Genomic DNA, 21,111 nt, shown 5'->3' with positions numbered 1-21,111 from the left:
CTGTTTGCTAATAACTTGCGCTTAGTTATGATGTACAGCATATAAATTGTGAGAATGTGATTGAAACCTGGCTATGTTGGTAATAGGAGTTTAGAATAGGGGAGCTTAGCATGCAGAAATTACGGCACCGAGTAACAGCAAGATTTAGAATGGGATTTTGTACTTGTGTATTCACATCTTGTACTTTCAACACCATTTCGGCAGTTCATTGGTGATGCCACATTTGTGTGTTATTGGGCAGTGTTTGCCTCTAGATGCAGTATGTTTTCATCCGCAGGACTAACCATAATGACTAGTCTTAAAGACAGTGGTAATTTATCCTTCAGTCTTTGTGATTTGCTCAATATCAGAAAATTGTAGCCTACATGGTTATTCATCGCTTACAAACACCACGAGTTGCTAACTAGTCTGGTCAGAGTTAAGGAAAGGCAGGGGCCACTGCGTTTGATGGGAGCCACCATGCTTATTGAGGCAGAACCTTGGGTGAAAGCTGCAGGTGCCACACCATATTGTGAGATTAGTTTGGTTGCTAGAAAACATGAACATTGTGTGTGGCTTATGCATGCACAGTGACGATAACAGGCTGTGTTTAATGAGAAGAAATGCTGTCTTACATAGTTTTTCATGGTTCCACAAAGCACTACTCGAAGTACTTGCCTCTAGATGTGTCTTAAGAAAAAGACAAATGCCCGCACAGACTCCTGGAAATAGCTACTGAGAAGTCGTTGCAAATGGGCCATTCCATGCCACTGAGAAGCGGCAGGGAATAGCCCATTTTCAACTACTTCTGTCACCCTTGCTTTGTCACCTTCATCACGTGCGCGAACAATAGCCACTGCGTTCTGCACAGCCATTGGTAGCAGAGCGACAGGCCCTTGCTGTCCCACACCTGCACTATGTTGTATCTGTTAAAGAAATGTTTACACCAAAGTGTGCTTGCGTACAGAATGAACATTGATTTCTGTCCCAGCACGATGCACGCTGCCACTGATCTACGTTTCGGGCTTATAGGGTAATAGAAGCCTAGATATCTTCATATTCTTGTGTAAGGCCAGTGTTGGTGATCTCGGCACCAGTTCGCAGCTTTAGTGTAGCCTGACTGTGAGCATTTTGACCTGGGTTGTATTGCGACACATATATTACCAAAGGCACACTTGCTTGTGCGCTAAGTGGCCCATGCACGCAATGTTTGTGTGCGCAATCACTGAGGCCATATTCCTGCATGTGCAGTGGTGTATAGGCAAATTAGTAGTACACTGTTTCTCTTGTGCATATGTCATTTCTGGCTTAATCTAAACCTATGTGTATACTGAGGTAACTCAGCTCATTAGAATTAAACCACAGCCCTTCACAATGCCATCTCACATAACCTGACTGTAGCGTTGAGATACCGTTGCGCGATTCTCCCAATGGTGCCGCACATGAACCAGTTGTCATCTGCTATGGCTTCTTGTATTGGATTGTGTTTTCGCTTTTATCACTGTAACCTTTCACTACAATCTCTTATGCGCTGTTTGTCAAAAGTCCCCATGCCTAGGCCTGGCAGCTAAACTGGACTTGAAGTCGTGTCATGGAGCTATTTTCACCAGCACTGATGTAATTTTTGGGTACACAAGCCTCCAGCAGCCTGGACATTCCAATACTGTTAGATTAGCTCAGTGCCAGAAACCACAGTGCCAGCAGGTGACATATTGTGTGACCTAATGGTGACCGCACGTTCCAGGGGACTTTTGCAATGGGTGGCATAGAGCCGCTGTCTGTATTGCATTTTTGGCTGTCCAGCCACTGATGGTGGTGTACGCGTGTGTGTGTGCGCAGCGCGCATGAAAGTGGACAGCTCGTACGAGTTCGACCCGCTGATCCGGCCTTGGAACTTCCCGCGCACCCTGCTGGGCACGGACGCCAAGCTGAAGATGGGCAGCAGCGACAGCTTCCTGTGCGTGACCAACTTGCCCACCAACTGGACGGTGAAACAGTTCCAGGAGCTGTGCGAGAAGTTTGGGCCTGTGGTGCGCTGCTTCCTCATCTACCATCACGCCACGGACGAGAGCCTGGGCTTCGGCCTGGTCGAGTACTGCAGCCGCGCCGTCGCCTGCCAGGCCAAGAACCTGCTGCACAAGAAGCAGGTGGCCCAGGGGGAGATCCACTGCGACTGGCTCGAGCACAACCTGGTGAACTACGCGGACCTGTATCCGCGCTGCCTGTACGTGGGCAACCTGCCCACAACCTTCTGCGACATCTATGCCTTCAGGCAGCTTTTCACGACCGTGGCCAGCCCCACCTACTGCCAGCTGTCCATCGTAAACGGCGTACCACAAGGCTTTGGCGTAGTGGAATTCCGTCTGCACGAGGACGCTCGCAAGACCAAGGAGCTGCTCCACGGCCACTGCCTCAACGGCAACCGCCTCAACATCCTTTTCACCTCCCCTGGCGTGAGCGCCTACAAGCTTTACAATCGCATTATCGAAGAACAGGTACGCTTTTGGATAGAACCCTTCCCTTTCTTTTTTTACATTCAGTAGCTTTCTTTGCTGCGTTCGTGACTTTACCAGAGTGACAGGACCACGTCATTGAGTGAAGGCAACAACACTGCACTGTTGAAGGGGGAGAAGTGGAACAAAAAAGATGAAGAGAACGGACAGGACGCACGTTTTTGTTTCTGTCCTTTTCGATTTGTGCTGCCTATTCCTCTTAAAAATGAACGACCAACTAGCTTAAAATAAGATTTTGTCACAGCACTGTTGTGTGCTTTGGTTCTGTCACCCTGGTCTGGTCAGTGGAGAAGCTTTAGCATGTCTGGTATTCGGGTAAATACAAGCGGACTTAGTATTTTACCGGATAAGCGGAGGCGCAAATGTGACTGGCCTGCACGATGTAGCCACTTGGTGGCACTAAGCGCAATGAGACAAGCACAGAGCTGATATCGCAGTAACCACGTGTATTCTACTTCATTGCCGGAGTAAATTTTCGCCGGCAGTGTGATTGTGTTGCTGCTGAAAATTAACGGCAGCAGGAAAGTAAAATACATTCGGTTAGTGCGATATCAGGATACCAGGTGGCTACACCGTACAGGCCATTCACATTTGCACTTCCTCTCATCCGATAAAACACCCTGTCCGCTTTCGTTTACTGGAATACCGGACATGGTAAAACCCTCTGTTAACGTACACCGATTCACCCGAGTCTCTGTTCGTCTTGTGTTTTCTACACACAGTCCCTGCTTTTTCCCACTTTGTTCTTGTTCCTTGAAGCATTGAATATCTCGTTCTTTTTTGCAACTTAGGGGATGCTTTCACCCTCTTTACTGAGACTGCAGTACAATCCTTTTTGCTTGCTGCACCACACTGTAGTGCACAAGGCATTCATAAACCAGCAACAAAGTTAATAAAGCTACGCAGTAGAGGCATTGCCTTGATGTATAGCTTCTGTGCATGGTGCAGATCTTCCCAAGTTTTTCTTTGCTGCTCTTGCGTTTTCTTTCTTCACTGCACTTGTTTGTGCTGTGATTAGCAGCTATCATCAATACCACCAAATGGAGGCCCAGCATGGTTCACCCACAAGATTTCCACAAAGTGTTCACGAGGTCAACAGAGCTTAACCACGAAATATGGAAGGATGCTAAGTGTCCAAAGTCTATTGCTGTGTATGCTGGATGTTCACACAGGACTTCTTAGTTCTATATTTTTGTTTTGAGCACGGTTTGCAATGGCCTTACGAATGTGAGGTTGCCCAGCTAGCACAGAACATACTACTAGGATTTTACTTTTATTAAGATGTGTTGCATACTATGTTCTCGAACAAGAGTGCCGTTCCTTTATGCAGGCTAAGAAGCTGGAAAAGAACAATGGTATCATTCAGACGCCTCAACTCTCGCCCGCTCTGCTCGCTCAATTCTCGGTCGTGCAGAACTCAAAGGGTGAGTCTGCTTGTACTTGTACAGACCCATGACCCCTGCTGATTGATTTCCTGAATTTGTATATCAGTGGCTGTATTTTGTGATGTCTCGTTTCATTTTTCATTGTTTTCACTCTTCGTCATTGACTTGTACGCTGTTACGCTGTCGTTATTGCTGCTCTTGGGGCAGTGGGTGATATGCAAATGGAAAATGAAATGGGTCATTACAAAAAATGGGTGCAGAGCTGAGTATTAAACAGTGCAAAATACATGCGGTGAAGAACTTGCACGGCAAGACTATGTTCTGCAGCTCTGTAAGGCATGGATGTTCTCTGTCGTTGTCTGTTTTGTGCCTTTGATCTGCAATGTGTGTGACCATCTAGCCAGTACATAGAATTGCTTGAGACCTGAGCCTTTTAACATGTGAATGAAAATTGCAGAAATGGCAGAGTCATTTTCAACAATCCCAGTGAGTAGCCTCGTGTTATACAGCCAAAAAGATTGTGAATGTGTAAAAATGACCATGATACGTCTCTGTGCAAACTTTCGTCACAATTTTAAATTACAGCCATTAAATCCAATCACTAAGATTCATGAACACTTGTGCATTCCTGAACGTCTCGTATACATACCTAAGTACATTCTCTGAGTAAGTGAAACCCCCAATAGATGGAAGTAAAGTTCATGGGGCACTTAGAATTCCGAAACTATAGTGTTGGAACCACATGCTGTCAATTTTTTTTCTAATTTATTTATTGCTTATTTTGGTGCTCTCTTCTGTTGACACTTTAGTGGCAAAGACGTTCCAGAAGGCCATCAACCTCAAGGGCAAAGGGAAGAACGCGTCTCAGGTAAGTACCTTTTGCGTCTGGAGAAGAGCTTGGAAGTATAGTACTGGAGCTGGCCACTATTTTTTGACAACTGCAAAAAGTGTCATTGCTTTGGTGGCCCCATATTTAACACCATGCAAAGGATTATCACAATCTGTCTTGCTACATGTGGGCACTAAACTGCGGGCCCAAAACTTAATAACAAAGATGAAGAAAGGTAATGTGAAAGTAGCAATGCACAAGTACTACACAAGTAGTGATGAAATGGAAAATACGAACAACGTTAAGAGGTGCAGAGATGGCAGCGTGGCTCAGAGATGAGAGCAGGTGCATGGTATTCTTGTTAAGGATAAGGAAAAGGAATTGGTGTTGCGCAGGCCATATAATGCGTGAAACAGATAATTGGCAATCAATTACAGTAATAGAAAAGGAAAGAGCCTTGCGATTGTCTTGCTGTATCCCTTTGTCCGTTATGTTCTGTGGTGTCGTTTGCAAGTCATATCAAATCAACCAGCCTGACAATACGTTTTAAGGAAGGGAGATTTAGTCAAGAGGAACCAGGAATTAGCTTAAGAGATACAGTGACATTTCTGATAACTTGGACAGTTCTGTTGGTCCCGGCAAAGTCCTACACAATTGAATAGAGAAAAAATCCTGTGAATTCAAACCCCCCAAAACCACGCAACGGTTATCGCAAACAAAAGTTCTTACTTCCATGGACTGCTTTTTGGACAAACCCAAGCGAAAGGTGAAGGTTCGATGGGCCGCTAGCTACAGTAATGATGCGTGCTGTAAAAATGATGAGGAAAGATGCATTGGGAGTCTAGACCAAAGCGGAAAAGGCCGACCGGTGCGTGCCCTCCTTTTCCATCCAGCTTAAGAGGAGCAGGAAGGAGCCCCCTAGCGTGTGCTTGATCACATTACCACAGGCTCTTCATATTCTACTCTTTGTACTCTTTAACCTGGTAGATTTGTGGGAATGTTATCACCGTGGGCTAGGCACGTACCCAGCCCCCCCGCTTCTCGAAATTAAGCGGCATCCCCCCTCCCTCGCCTACATCACCACTCCTCACACATTCCTAAAGCGCCACCAAATCAATCTTGAGACGTAACAGCTATTCGGCGGTTAACGTTTTGCTGCCTTTTTCGCTCCTTTTGTATGGCAGTAGTCATCAGCATCTGCTGGGGTGTGAAGCTCAGTTTTCTCATCAATTCGGTGCCGGCGCGATTAACTCTAGGTGCATTCAGCGGTCACCATCTATTGCAACGGGCACACGCATCGCTGTTGCTTTGTTAGTTCAACCTCCTTTGTTTAGACTGATCCAAGGACCAGAAAAGGGATTCAGTTCATAGTGAGCTGGTCTATATGCAGCCGAAGAAAACAACAGTTGTGTTTATCTTTTCCTTTTGCTTCATTATTTCCTCAAATGATGGCTCGCCGCGACGCTGGTAGATGCTCAGAACTATATAACCGTGATATGGGTTAGATAAGGTGGAAAATAAAATCATGCGAAACATCGTCCATCATCAAACCCTGCAATAACCATTAAACCCATAAGCAATGTGAATGTCACCCGTTACCTCGTCTGGTTTTTCCCTAATTGTACAGCACTTTTCGTGCAAAATTGGCAACTGGAAACAAGAGTAGCAAGGAGTTCAAAAGGATATAGCAAGGATGTCAGCGAAAAGGCAGTGCCTGAAGCCGGGCGCTATCTCTTCCATTTTCTCCAGAAAGCGTAAATAAGAAAGGAACGAAGCAAGCAGAGGTGCATTCGAGAAGAGAGGACGCAAGGAGTTATGCTTTTTAGTTCTTTATTGCACAGCAGAAAAATGGAGACGAGATTGACGGGCGATGAGCAAAGGGCATCATGTCATCTTCGTACTCTGCTCTCTCGAGCAGCATTCGCTGTGGAGTCATAGTAGGACGGTCCTTCAATACTTTTCATTTGGTCATGAAACTTCTGCGTAACACTATAGGAAAACTTCATGTAGCATCCACAGTTGATGCACCACGGTGCTGGGCCTTTGCCAATCAGATGACCTTTGCCAATCAGATGAAGAATGCAGTGCTGTATCAGAACACTGCGAGAGGTTTGACCACCAGATTATCCCCGATGGCGCTTGTCGTCTTGATGAGAGAAAACAACCACCGGCTGTGGCTCCTTTAGGAATCCTGGCACATCCAGAAGATGCCTGGGAACGTCAATCGTTTGTCAGGAACACTTCCTGCTGTTTACTGTCGAGGTCTACGAAAAGTGTCTGCGCACCTTTGAAAGCACCAAAAACGCATAGTATAAGCACTGCTATGCCTCACGCCATCTCGCCCTTGAAGAAGGAGTCAGTCGGTCTATGAAATGTCAGGTTTTTAAAATCAATTTGGGTCAGGGTTTCTCTTCTCTAATTCAGTTGTCCCCAACCAGCCAGGTATCTGCCGACCTTTGATGCTGGGGCTTTTATTTGCAGCTTTCACAGTGATAGCTTTAATAGACTCTACCCTGACTGAAAATGACGGTAGCAGGAGTAGTTGTCGTAGTCTTCGTGCCCCCCCCCCCCCCCCCCCCCCCCTTCCCGAGCTGGTGGTCATGATACAAACTAGCTTCTCAGGTTGCTGCACATTCGTCAGAAAGAGGTTTTGTGGGTGTTAATTAGGACTATAATTAGCTACACAGGTTTGTGTACAAGTGTTACGGCATCACATTGCTCATGTGGTAATCACAAGAACATAAAGTCATATTTACGTCATCGCAGGTTTTCTGTAAAGTATACGAGTGTATACAGTTAAACCTCAGTATAACGAAGTAGGTAAAATCGGCAATTTGCTTCGTTAAATGGAAATTTTGTTGTACTAAAATTTGACCTTTTATGCAAATAAGTACAATCGCCGATCGATTTTTCTTGAACGCAAAGGGGCCGCAGAATTTGCCAAATTATCGGGCAATCGCAAAAAGCAAGTTTGAACAAGAAAACGATTCATGTTGAAATGAATTTGGGAGACGGCGAAGAATGATACGGTGTCATGCCACGTCGACAACATCTTCACATTCGTGGTACGAATTAAGCAAAGCCAGCCACCCTTTCGCGTGCACTCTGCCGCCGTGGCTGATAGCATTGCCTGCACTGGGACGACTCGAATGCTTCGTCTGGTTCTCGCTCGAGTGAGTCACCGAAACTCGAGATTATGCATACTCCAATACTAAACACATGAGAAGACGGCTTACATGATGTCTCAGCAAGCCCACTCTTTGCACATGCAGTAGATTACGTCTAAAGCAGCTTGCGTGGCTGCATGTGCGATTAGCTGCGCTTAGTCATGCGCAGCCACAGCTGAGCAGCAGAAATGCGGGCACGCCAACTTGCCCCCCCACCCCCCCACGACCCTCGCGCGCTCTTGATTGCGTTACTGCGAGCTCGCTCCCCTCCCCCTCTTTCCCTCTGCTTGTGGAGGAAGGTGGCACTCATGAAGCCACCATCTTTCTTGTCACATCCTCGCACTCTTTCACTCGCACCTACATGATGCGGCTCCACTTGGGCAGTCGCTCTTGTCATGCCATGCGTGATTTGAGAGGTGCGTTTCCAAGAATCCGTTTGTAATTCAGTCGTTTGGCCATCTGTGTCCGCGGAAGTTTCCATTTATTGTCTCTGCATTCCTTTGCGGCGGAAGCGAAATTTCGTTATATTGAGGTTTTAAATACATGGTGTTCTATGCACAAGAGGTTATGAAAAGTTAAATACATTGTTATATCGACAATTTTGTTATATTGAAGTTCGTTATATGGAGGTTTAACTGTATAAGTGTCTGATAATGTGTCGCAGCCATCACTGGTACTGCCTCGTTACCTTGTACAGTACATAACTATAATCTGGGCAGTGCATTATTATATTCTTAACAGCTTGTGTGAGATCACATGCCACAGCTAATTTCGATGTCTACTAGTATTTTGTAAGTGGAACAGACTGTATTTAAAGTTCTGTGGGTTTGTAAGGCATTGCTTGTGTTGTCTTGCAGGTTTCGACGACTGCGGCGAGTAACCACGCACTCATAGCACTTCAGAACTTCTTCAACCAGCAGATTTGCACTCAACAGGCCCTGGTAGGTGGCGTGGCGGTCATGCTTCCCTGGCTACTCTTTGAGATACTTACTGGTTTCCATTTGTAAGACAGGAGTAGGAGCACGGAACAGGGGGAATGATGCACGATGACTGTGTGTGAACAGGGATTCTTGTTCTGCAAAAAAAGCATTCATGCTGCTCTGAAAGGGAGTATCAAAGTGCTTGACTAAAGTTTCCCTTTGCCTTTGATCGTCCATACATGATCAGCAGATGATTGGCTATTCCCGTCGTGCAGTGGTATGCAGTGGTTCTGCCACTTCTTTCTGGCTGTCCAGTACAAGAAATAAGGAAAGGGGTAGAGAGAAAGAAAGAAAATAAAGAAGTGAATCTCACAAGAGTCGTGTGAAGTCTTCCAAATTGCAGTGAGTGTGTATAGTGAGGAGCGCTTTCGGTCTTTCACTAAGCAGAAAGAAAGTGCACCGGCTAAGCCACTAAGTGAAGTCTACGATTCCTGTTTGACTGTTGAAAGGTGTGGGTGCTCACAAAAGCTTTTCTTATGGCATGAGTGCTCTTTCCTCAATGAAAGCTGGCATAGGAACCACTATGGAAACATTTTGTTTGTTGTTTATGTAGTTTGACAAACAGTGCAAATAATCGTTCTTATGACTCTAAAGGTCACGTATGAATAATTGTGCATATGCACCTTTGTAAAAATTGACATTCTCTAAGTTGAGGAATATAAATAGCTGTGTCATGATGACTTTCAGCTGAGGTGTGCGAGGAACTCCGGAGGCCGTGGGTGCAATGCAGGCTATTAAGCCCTCTCTGAAGTATTTTTTTTTTTCCACCAACCAATCTGGCATATATTGGTAAACTTTTTCATGTGCTAGTGGAATATTGTGCAGAGCTCCCATTTTTGCAGGGCATATAATTTCAATGTGCAATGTGTTTCTTTTCAAGTTTTGCTGCAGTCTTCCAATATGCTTTGACTACCAGAGAATGTCTCGTCATGTGCCTTCTTCATCTTCTTCCTCCTCCATGGAGACAACGTTCATCTCATTTCTCTACGTTATAAAGTGGCATACGAGTCTCCATGGAACTTTTGCGCATGAGACTTTCCTAGCAGCTTCCCTCATTCATGGCTTTAGCCTTTAAGCATGCTGCTGAATAATCTTGAGCTTTCACTCACATCTTGATCCATAACTCTGCTCATCACACTACTGCCTCCACTTTGTGTGGTAGACACCTCTTCTGGTCCATCGCACCTTCATTCTTCACGACATGATCTATCTATTCCTCATAGCTCGACCTCTACGAACCCCTCGTCATTCTCCTTTCTTCGCTCAGACCTCATTGGTCTTTTTTACATGTAAAGCGGCCTGAGTAGTGCCTTACACAGAACACCTTTTCGTATCTGTGTGTTGTATTTCGTGCCGTTTTGCAACTGAAGAGAATGTTCATCCATCTCCTCAGCGTTCCATCTCGTGGCAGTTGGCCTTTGCAGCTGAGTGGCATAAATCTGATCTGAAAGGAGCAGCTTTAAAAGGAGCGTGTCACGCCCACAGCCCCATGCTGTGTTGATGCAGGGCCAGATGGCGCTTGGCCTGCCGGCGCCCCCGTCCGAGGCCGGCCAATACGAGGGCCAGCAGCCCGGCTCGGCAGCCTCGAGCAGCAGCAGTGGCAGCGGGGAGGAGAAGGCCAAGCAGGCGGCGGAAGACGGCGGCTCGCCCGAGGAGCGCCACAAGCGCAAGGGCGAGCCCGTCTACCAGCCCCAGTGTCCACTTAATTATTCCACCATGGATAATTCTAGTAAGCACCCCAGCTGGGCCTTTGAGGCAGGCGCCTGCCAGCAGCAGCAGCGCCAGGGAACGTACCCGCCCCAGCCGCAGCAGCAGCAGCAACAGCAGCAGCAGCAGGTGCGTGTTTTGTGCATGCGTTGCATTGTTCAGCTACCCTGAACAGTTGCGAACGTCTGTTGTCTCTTATTCTGTCTGTCTGTGTAGCTGCACATCTGGATGTGTCATGCCCCGAAAAGGCTTTGGTGCCGTGTTCCAATCCCTAGATCAGTATAAATTTTGCTTCCTCTTGAAGCTTTCTTTCCGGATCGATCCATATGACTTTTGTAGCTTCGGACTATGTTCAAATTTTTTTGTATTGAACTGCCAATGACTGCCCAAGACAAGTGTACACCACTGCTGGTCGGCTGAAAGCAGCATCTCGGGGGAACATTCTGGGCAGCCCAAGAATACAAATTGAGGTGGCTCGGATGCTATCTTCTGCTTCCATGATTGCATGCAGCATCAGCATTTAGACAGATACCGTTCAGGATCAACTGGACCAACAATTTATTATGCCAGCTGGCATGATGTAGAGACGGTCACTGTTGCGATGGCCATGGCACTTACAGAACAGGCACCCGCTTGCGGTGGCTTAGCGGCTATGGTGTTGCGTTGCTTAGCATGAGGTCGCTGGGTCAAATCCCGGCCGCAGCAGCCACATCTCGATGGGGTGCGGAATGCAAAAACGCCCATGTCCCGTGGATTTGGGGCACGTTAAAGGTCCCCTAGTGGTCAAAATTCATCTAGAGTCCCCCACTACGGCGTGCCTCATAATCAAATCATGGTTTTGGCACATAAAACCCCAGAATTCACTTCAACTTACACAAGAGAAGTTTTTGAGTGCGTTTCCTGATGAGGCACATACTGTTTTTGTTTATATAATAATTTTGTCCAAGTACAGTGAAACATAAACATAACGAACCCATATATAACATAGTGAATTTTGTCTCAGATGCGAGCATGTAACTAATTTATGATTATAACAAATGTCTGATACAAAAAAAATGTATTTCAATGTAACACGGTACTTCATTATTATGGGATTCATCTGTGTTGTGTTCCTATTTACTTTTTTCCTGTTCATGCATCGATTTGTTCGTCTGGCATCTCGTAAACTGCTCCTGGCTCGTATTGAACAACCGCCATGCAAGCTTGCAATTTATCTGTCCCTCGCGCATTGGTGTGGTGCAGGTCGAGGCCAACAACGAAGCCATCAACATGTCGAGCGAGAGCCGCGACCAGCAGAGCCCCCCGGGGGCATCTTGCAGCTGGCAGTCGGCGTGGGCGGCGGGAGGACAGCAGTCTCAGGAGCAGTCGGGTCAACCCATCATGCAGCAGGGGTCCTCCTATGACAAGCAGGTGAGGCTTGCATAACCTGCCAAGTCCAGCCGTACAGCATACAGATTCTGTTGACTTTGCACTGCTAGTGAAAGTACGTACCCTGCTACAATCCCCGTGCACAGAGGCCATTATTAACCTAACCACATGCAAGGAAAGCCCATCAGTGTAGTTAAACTGGATCAACACGTCATTGGGGAATTGTAATGTTCGCTTTCACTTAGACTGCCAAGAAAATCCTATACTGCATTCTACACGCAGCAGGCAGTTCATCAATGAAGGCTTTTCTCATTGCTCGAATTTGCGAACTCAAACTAAAACATAGTCCGTCATTATGAAAGGAACAAATATTGAATATCAAAAAATTTTGAACATAGATTTATGCTTATAAATATTGTGCAAGAAAACATGGTGCTGCGCATGTGCTCGGGAGTTTACTAGCCTTGAAAAACGAGAATGTTGCAAGGTACCGGTAATTTAGGTGCCTGGGAATTCAGACCAACGGTATGGGCTACTCGTAATAATGGGAACGGCAAATTAATATGCCAGCCCTCAGTCCTATATGAAGGCACAAAAAATATTCCCCCTCCCTCCCAATAGAATGTCCGTTAAATAGAATCAAGTACTTGTTTCCCTCTGAAGCTGACGAAGTTGTGAAGTTTTGTTATACTGAATATTACGAGATTTTCAGTTTAATAGTGGAGCTGTGTTTTATGGCAATCTTTTATTGCAGGGAATGTCTTTCTTTCTGGTTTTCCTCCAAAATACAGAAGAGTCTTTCTAGCTTTTCAGCTAGGGTTGTTTTGCTGGTTATCGCCAGCTCATGAAGGTCAATCTGCTCGACAGACGAAAACATGGATCCGTGACTCATGGGGCTCTCTCACTACCTTGTACATAGCGATCGTGCATGACGAACTCAGTTGTGCTGATGTGAAAGAGCAACATTTTTTTAATTCTTGGGCTCGGTGTCGTTTGCTGCCTGTCAAATGCTCTGAAATCCGGAGCCCCCCTTCCGTGTTCATCAACTCATCAGCCCACAATGTCTGCAGCCAGGCGTTCGACACACTAGTTGCACGACACTTTTGCAAACGCCGTGTAAATTTGTCACAGGTTGCTCAAGCCTACAAAAAGATATCGTTATGCATCTATGAATGGCATTGGGAACCGTTGCCCGCTATACAGTGTGTCACAAGGATGGCAGTCATGAACAATGTTGCTTCCATCCTTGTTGACTCGCTATCGTTGGTGAGGCAGTTTGTCAGCTTTCCAAGTATTGTGTGGCTGCTGCCAATAGATCTGCGTCATTCGGCACCAAACCGTTACATTTAGTCAGTGATGCGTGAAGGAGCCGCACCAATTAGGCCTCGTCGCCTGTGCAGGTCACACTTACAGCTGTTAAACTGGTGTTCGGGTCCATGGGCAACCATACCACAGGGACATATACCAAGCTTGTGTACTGTATTCGCTCTTGCACAGAAAATTCCGAACTAAGTGAATATGGGTGTAAGAGCAAACGTATCCAATGCAACCTGCGTGGCTTCTGGCAGCTAATCAGTTCAGTCTTCGCACGTGCTCTTGTGTTTTCCGAAATACATGCTACTTTTGTCGCTGTTTCCTCTGTCTGTGTCACATTATCGTTTATATCAGTCCTGCTGACCAGTGTACCTTCTGTCGACAGACCACACGCCATGAGAAGGCTTCACACTTCAACGCACCGACCACACTAGGTCCTTTACCTAATATACTGATTATTCAAAAAATCTAATGGCAGATATTTGACTCGGGAGATTCTATTTGCAAACTGACGTATTTGGACATTCACTATTCGATTCATATTCGCATACAGTCGACTCTCATTACAGCGGACCCTGATAATCAGACAAGAAATGTCCGTTTTATCCAAAGTCCGTAATATCCGAAACGCCTCACTTCCTAAACTTTAATTGCAATGTGTAACGTTTTTGGCATAGAGCAAGTGACAAACATCCAAAGTGAAAAAACAAACAAAAATAAGTTGCAGTTTCACCCGAGAGGCAAAGCATCGATTGCGATAGCAAATTAGTAGACAGCTATGCGAAGTAAGGTAGTAGTTTTATCGGCCATATAAAGTTGTAAACATTCGCATACTAACTAAATTAACAAGCACTGTGTCACGCACGCACAGGTAAGCATGAACACATCTCGCTCGATGACCGCGGAAAGTTGCTGTCAAAAGGGATTGGGGAAGCGCGGTAGCAGAAGCGAGCGATTGACCTTCGTGCTATCTCTCGCTTCAACACAAACTAAACGCCGAAAAACACAGCGTACACGAAGCTACCGGCACTGAGCGCGCTTTGTCCACATCGCAGATCGCTTTCAAGATATGGCGCCCGCACGGCCGCGCGCCATAAGCAGCAGCTGCCAGAGTAGACCCCCCACCCCATCTCCCTTGCCTCCACCCCACCTTCCTCCCTCGTGCGCGCAATATCGAGCCGCGATCGTCGACTGCCCCTCGCAAGTCAGTTGTCGGCCCGTGTCGACGTGGCAAAAGTCCATTTTATACACCCGATCCTGAAAAAAATTGTCGCTAATTTCGTCCGCTGTAGCACGGCCCGTTAAAAGTGAACTTTGTTGCATTAATAAAATAGGCAGAGCAAAGTAAGGTTGAAATATGGTCCTTTGTGTCCGACGCTCTGTTGTACGCGGGTCCATTGTAACGAGGCTAGACTGTACTTGAAAAAAAATTTTTAATTATGGGGTTTAACATGCCCAAACCACTTTCTGATTATGAGGCATGCCGTGGGGGACTCCGGAAATTTCGACCACCTGGGTTTCTTTAATGTGCACCTAAATCTAATACAGTCGCCGACCGTTTATTCGGACCTCACGGGAACTGTGGAAATGTCCGAATAAACAGGTGTCCGAAAAAGCGGATTAAGAAAAAAAAAATGAAATCCTTTATTTCCACGCACTTATTCGGGCTCGGCAGTAGGCTTGAAGTAATCGTGAGTGCGCCGTTGCACGCTGTTCCGTTTACGCGCAATCAGATAAGCCTGAATCTCGGAGAGGATCGTACGGTCACTATAGACGGCTGAAAGCACAGTCACTGCTTGTGCACGCTCCGCATGCGACGGCAGCGTAGCACATGGTGCGTCATCTTCCGACTCGGAGTCATCGTCCGGCGGTGCAGCAGAAACCTGACGAATGATCTCTCCGTCGTCGAGTTCTGCGCATGTCAGTACAGCAGTGTCAGCACCTGTGAAACTGTCAAATGAGACGGTGTCCGGAATCGCAATGCAACCACTGCGCAGGTTTCGGCAGAACATTTTCCGCGTCAGTAGGGAGCACATCGGAAGGCGACAAATCTTAGGCCTCCCGGCACCCGCTTGCCGGTATTCCCCAGCGCAGTCTGCGCGGGCACTGTCGGCGCAATTAGACACTTGACGCGATATTTCCGTACGCCGCGTTGGATCACCGAAACCTCGACACAGCACACAAAGCAAACACCACCGGGCCGACACCAGCCGCACAAAAGAAAAACGTGGCCTGCTCGCAGCGTCGCGTGCGAAAGAAACGAATCAGCTGCTGGATTGTCTTGACATGGCTTACTAAGCTGATACCGGAACTGCTGTACGGCCACTCTATCGAACCAGGCAGAAACGATGATGATGAGCGGGGATCTCCAGTAGCGCCACTTCGTGGGACAGCAAGGAGGCTCCGTTCAAAACAAAAATGGCGTTCTGCAAGTCGAACTAAGCGCCGGTCAGAGTCGGTGCATGATGCCCTCGATCTAGTTGGCTCAAGGAGTGTCCGAAAAATGAGACGAGAGTTTGCAAGGTGTCCGAACTTTCGGCAGTTGTTATACATTATGGTCTATGGGGAGAATGGCGGTGCTGCGAAGCTGACCGAATAATCGGGCATGTCCGAATTTTTGGGATCCGGAAAACCGGTCGGCGACTGTACACGGATGTTCTCTAAACTGTGTTCAAGTATTCTCGTGCACCCATAGTAATAGTTTCACACCCATCATACTTGCCAAGTGTAATTCTTTTATGTGAAAAAAAAATAAATTTGTGGCAAAGTTTGTACAAGTCCGAAAATATGTGTCAGTACGTGTAAATGACATCTTGCTACTGTCTTGTTTGTCCAGGAATCCGATATGTCCCCATCAGACCGTAAGCGCAAGGTGCACCAGCTGATGCCGTCGCCCGAGCCATCACCCGAGCACGGCTACATTGGCCAGCACTCGCAGGCGCTCGGTGGCCACTATGCCGACTCATACTTCCGCTACAAGAAGATGAAGGTGGGCACTTAAGGCCCGCCCACCTCCCCCCCTCAAGCCCCGCGCCTCCTCTCTATCGCCCCCTCCAACAACGCCACCGGCCTCAGCACACCCGGCTGTGGCAAATGGCAGCTCTGCTGAGGAGTTCCATTTCGACCAGGAGACGACGAGCAAAATCTGAGCAACGCAAGTTAGTTTCGGTTCCGAATTTATTTTATGATCTTTTCGGTTCCTGCGAGCATTGGTCCGATTTGCCTTGGGAAAGAAGAAAAACGAAGCAGCTTTAATCCAGGCTGTTCTCTGAGGGAACTTCCTTATCCTGTCTGTCGTGTTGAGACCCTGCCACTCTGTTCGCTTCTGCCTTAGTTGCTTGCCAATGGTGTTGCATTGTCCGGATGGCAAGGCTTGCCACTCCGTGGCTGAGTTGTTGGTTTCTGTCTCGTCCACGCTTCTCTCATTAGCGTTCCTGCCCACACTTACGTTCCGTTTTTCAACATTAAGCGTGCCTTGTTGATACGCAGTTATCTTCTGATATTCACCGCGTATTTCGAGCACGCCTGTTGCCTCCGGCATTTCTCAGCAAGGCGGGAACTAGGGTGTGTTGGAGGGGGAACTGGGTTCGTAGCAGGGCAGGTCACGGTCCTAGCGGGTCTTGTGGTGGCGGGCAGGTCACCGGGAGGGGCGCAACGCACTGGTGTCGACGGAATTTGTTGTCGACGCCAATGACGACAGAACAAAGATGAAAACAATGCTCTTCCGCCTCCGGCTACCCCCCACCCCCCTTTTTCTGCGAGCTCGCAGGCAACTCCCCATTTTCCTGCCGGAAGGAACTTTATATACACACATGCTAAAAACAAAATGCATGGAGAGAGGCCACGCGCCGCATGGCGCATTCAGCGTCATTGTAGTTGTCGCGAAGCATTTGCGTTGCAAAACTGACGCAACATGAGAAGTAAGAGACGTCGTCGACGGGCGGATGCGCTTCCACCTGCCAGGCAGCATTGGCAGCCTGACGGCAGCAATTTCCCATTTTTCGCAAAGAAAGCACTGGGAGGGAAAGCATGCCCTGTTGCCTAGCTTTTCCTGGCGTTCGTTGGTTGAGGTCTTGGGGGCTTTTGCTTTAATCGCTTGCCCCGAGAAGTCCCTCTCCCCCATTGCCCTTCTACGTCGCGTGGCTCTCTCGCTTTAACCTGCTCCCGGCCCAGTGAAGCCCCATCTCTGTCGACAACCCCTCAGTGTTATCTTCGTAGTGGCGAGCGCGTCACAACCTTGTGCGAGCGCCATAGAGGATTCTATTTATTTCCCTCGTCGAGGGGAGAGGGAGCTGGATTTAAAAGAAACAAGAAATGAAAGGGTGAAGGTGGGACGAAGCGTGCAAAATGCACCGGCACGAGAGAACGTTGTGGAGAGCCTCCTTTTTCTGCAAAACTAGCCATCAAAGTGTTTTTTCTCACACGGAGAACAGGAGCGGCAGCGTTGGACGAACCTATGCAGATGACACTTCCAGAGGCAGTCCTGCCGTTTTCACGTCTTCTCTCTCTCGCTTTTCTTTTGGACTGTTAGGTTTCAGCGTGCCACATCGCCGAGGTACCGGGCGAAGACTGGCGCGTTGTCGTGCACACTCTTTTGTTCGTCGTGTATAGAGCACCAACAGCGAGAGAGAGGGGGAATCGTTTTTGGAGTTTCCAGGTGAGGCGTTGTTGCAAAAACCTCTTCTTCCCTCGCGGACGCAACAGACCCCCGCTTTTCTGGCATTTTATGCACTGCTTTTTGCAGAAACCCTCAACATTGTAGCCTTGCTACCTGTAAGGAAGGAGAAATTGGCGGAGGTGATGCTCTCTCCTTTTTTTTTTTCTGTCTCTCACGCGCGCATGATGGTGTTGTTATTTTTTTTTCTTCGTACAAGAGTCGTAGCATAGAAGCATTTCGTCAGCGCGCGCATTTTTCCATTAGAGGGGTTGTTCCTCTCACCACTAAGAGCAGTTAGCAACACAAAAACAAGGCCGCAAAGCCAGGCCATTGCAGCGTATTTTGTCGGTGTTGTTACTGTAGCTGGTCCCTTAACTGTCGTTTTTTGCATTTTGTTTGTTGTCTCACATAGAGGCTCTTGGATAACTGTTGCGTCCTTTCTTCGCTGTTTTCGCAATTTCCAGGGGTCAGCATAGCAAGTTGTGCTCCTTTCTCATAAGCAACGTGTTTTCTCTTTTGCACCTCTTTCCCTTTCCTCGCATTTGTAGAGATCCTAACCTTTGTTTGTGAGTTCATATTCTTGGTTAGTTTTTTTGTTTTTTGTTCTTGTGGTGCGTACAAAAAGGGCGACGAGATAACGATGGATTGTGGTTCTGTTGCCGACGATTTACCGCGGCAGTGACAGTGGTTCCTTTATTTTCATGTTTTCGTGTTTGCTTGTGTGTGTGTGTCGTTTTTGCATCGTTTTGCCGCTGTGATGAGTTAACGGTGCGCGTGTGTGCGCGAGTGCTGTGTGCGTCTGTAGGGGCTCTGGTCACTACTCGTCTGTTGTTTGTAATGGAGCCCTGTATGTGTGTGTGTGTGTGTGTCGGCGTTGGGAGTAGTAGCTCTAGCAGGCATCCCGACAGGAAGGTGCGCGATGTAAGACACAGGATACCTCGCAGTGTCTGTTCTGGGTTCTCACCCAGCCTCACCCCCTCCCACTCACTTGTTCTACCTTTTTTTTTTTTCTTCTTTGATCTTGTCTGACGCTGAATCTTCCAGTGTGCGTAGCATAGACCAAAATCAAATGTTTTTGAAACGATTTCTTTTTCACCCGCGCTTGCTATTTCTTGTCGTTTCCCAAGTCGAGTATGTGTCAGTTGCACTTCCTTACTTGATCGTGGTCAGTCATTAGCAGCGGCACTGTGTTTTTAATATTGTTTTATGTGCCCTCTGTTACTTTTCTTTGCGTCCAGTGTCGCGAATGAAGCCTGGTGAATCATTACAGTGTGTTTTATCGTGTTCAGTGCTTTGATTTAAATCTGCACATTCATACCTAGCGTTTTTCTTATTGTGGAAAGATGAAGCATCCTTGGTCCTGAAAGCTGTTTTTCTCATATTGTGTTGGCTGTTTTATCACATTTTCATTGTCGCAATGCTCCTCGCTTCTTGTTTCTTGGTTGTTTTGCTGTGTCTTGAGTTGCACATGACAAGCAATGCATGCATTTGGTGCGTAATTAACCTGTAGCTATGCTGCTTTGGTTACCGTACTGTACATAATCCATTTACGCACCTCCTCCCCGGTTCGTTGTTCCTCGGGAACAGACAGCCGAGGCGATGGGTCGCATCATCGAGACGTGCTTTTTAGCAATGCCCATGTAACCTACGTTTCTTGCCTCGTCATCGACGCGGCCAAGTATTCCGTGTCTGGAAATAGGCAGCCCGCAGCAGTGTAGTAGCTCGCATAGCTCGTTTCACAATAACGGTTAGCACTGTATCTCTCTCTCTCGGCTCTTGTCTAGTAGAAGCACGCTTGTGGCTTTTTGGCGGATGACCTACCCCTCTTCCTCTACGAATCCTCCCTTTCCCTCGTGGTGTACATTTATGCTCTTGCTTTGTACATGCAGTAAGTACTCCCTCCACCCCCACCCTTGTACTAACTGTTCAACGCTTGGTCCAATCAGGGTTTTTTAGTAGTGCCATACATGTGTAAAGTCGCACGCTACCAAGTATCGAGTTGCAGAAAAGTTCTTCATAAGTGCAGACGCATGTTGGTTGGTGTTTCACTCCCTCGCTAACATATTTACAGTGCCGTTGTTCTTTTCCGTGACTCGTTAGGTACTTTTTTTCCGGTGCTCTCATATAACATGCAGTGTTGGAGGGCTGTGGTGGGCATCGATCTTCGAAACGAGCATGCAAACTGCTTGAGTAACAAAATATTCTTCCAGAGGTGTGTTTATTGTTTTTCTTTGTAACTTTCTTACCTTTTCTCGCCGCCGCTAGTCGTGTTTATCCCCCCTCCCCTTACCCTCCTCTGCTATGTGCAACGTATACTCATTTGTATCCATTCAATGTATATAATTATCAGTCAATGTTACGTTTCAAGGAAATAAACAGTCCAGTACTCCCAAACTTGTGTCTCTCTTTTTCTTGCCCCCTGTGGTGCAGGTATTTTCTGTCCGTGTAACGTGAACTGTAGTCGTGGTACCTAACTTTGTATCTCTTTGTAAGGTTGATTACCGACACAAAAATTTTTTAGGCTCTTTTTTTTTCTGTCTCCTTAATCAGTAGCTGTTGACCCAATAACCATGGGGAAAAGGCTTATTTTATTTGCCCCAGTATGCAATGATTGCTTAATTCTATGCTCTTATGTTGCCACCAGTCTTGGTTTCGATTTTGAAGCTCGTGTGACATAAGGAGCATGTTTGTAAACAGCAATGATCACGTGAGCGTGCCATCCTGTGACAGCACGCTGGCACACACAGTCTACTATGGCATCTGTGCTTCTGTTTGGTCTGCGAGCTTGTGCGAAACCTGTGCCAACATAACCTACACCTACATACAAACTACATAAACCTACACCAACATAATGCTTTAGTGGGCAGAAGTACACTACACAGTATGATCTTAGCATTGGAGAGTTTTAGCGTGCCCACCAACTTCTTACCGTGTGCAGTTTACTGAATCACCAGAGAGGCGCATCACAGGCACAAAACGCTGGTACTGACATTTGGTGACGCAGTGTGTAACCAGAGAGCATGCAAAGCTAATACTTCAGCTTACATATTCTACCTGACTGCTGGTGCAAAGTGTTGGTAGCGACATAATTGGTGCAGAGTGTTGGTAGCGACATAAGAAGGTTAACGTAATTGTTAGCCTTCTGTACATTTACAATTTCCCTTCGAAAATAGCCCTGACGCGACAAAAAATGGGAATATGAACATTGTAGT

At 47.0% G+C, this 21,111-nt stretch overlaps 1 protein-coding gene across 2 annotated transcripts in view; it reads left to right on the top strand.

Moving 5' to 3' along the window:
- LOC126517622 (uncharacterized) overlaps positions 1–20,293 on the top strand; it is a 30,350-nt gene extending 10,057 nt beyond the window's left edge. Inside the window, exons 3-9 of one of the 2 annotated variants that reach the window (XM_050167416.3) lie at positions 1,819–2,474; positions 3,823–3,916; positions 4,687–4,745; positions 8,731–8,814; positions 10,360–10,689; positions 11,803–11,970; positions 16,079–20,293. In XM_050167416.3, the coding sequence (XP_050023373.1) occupies positions 1,819–2,474; positions 3,823–3,916; positions 4,687–4,745; positions 8,731–8,814; positions 10,360–10,689; positions 11,803–11,970; positions 16,079–16,243 (1,556 nt within the window). In that variant the 3' untranslated portion in view covers positions 16,244–20,293. Of the gene's footprint in view, positions 1–1,818; positions 2,475–3,822; positions 3,917–4,686; positions 4,746–8,730; positions 8,815–10,338; positions 10,690–11,802; positions 11,971–16,078 lie in introns of both variants that reach the window. The other variant, XM_050167415.3, reaches the window with a different exon arrangement.
- The last annotated feature ends 818 nt before the right edge of the window (positions 20,294–21,111 follow it).

Source organism: Dermacentor andersoni, chromosome 11, assembly GCF_023375885.2.
Source record: "Dermacentor andersoni chromosome 11, qqDerAnde1_hic_scaffold, whole genome shotgun sequence".
Classification (NCBI taxonomy): Eukaryota; Metazoa; Arthropoda; class Arachnida; order Ixodida; family Ixodidae; genus Dermacentor; species Dermacentor andersoni.
Note: the sequence above shows the minus strand (reverse complement) of the source record. Positions and strands in the feature narration are given on the sequence as shown.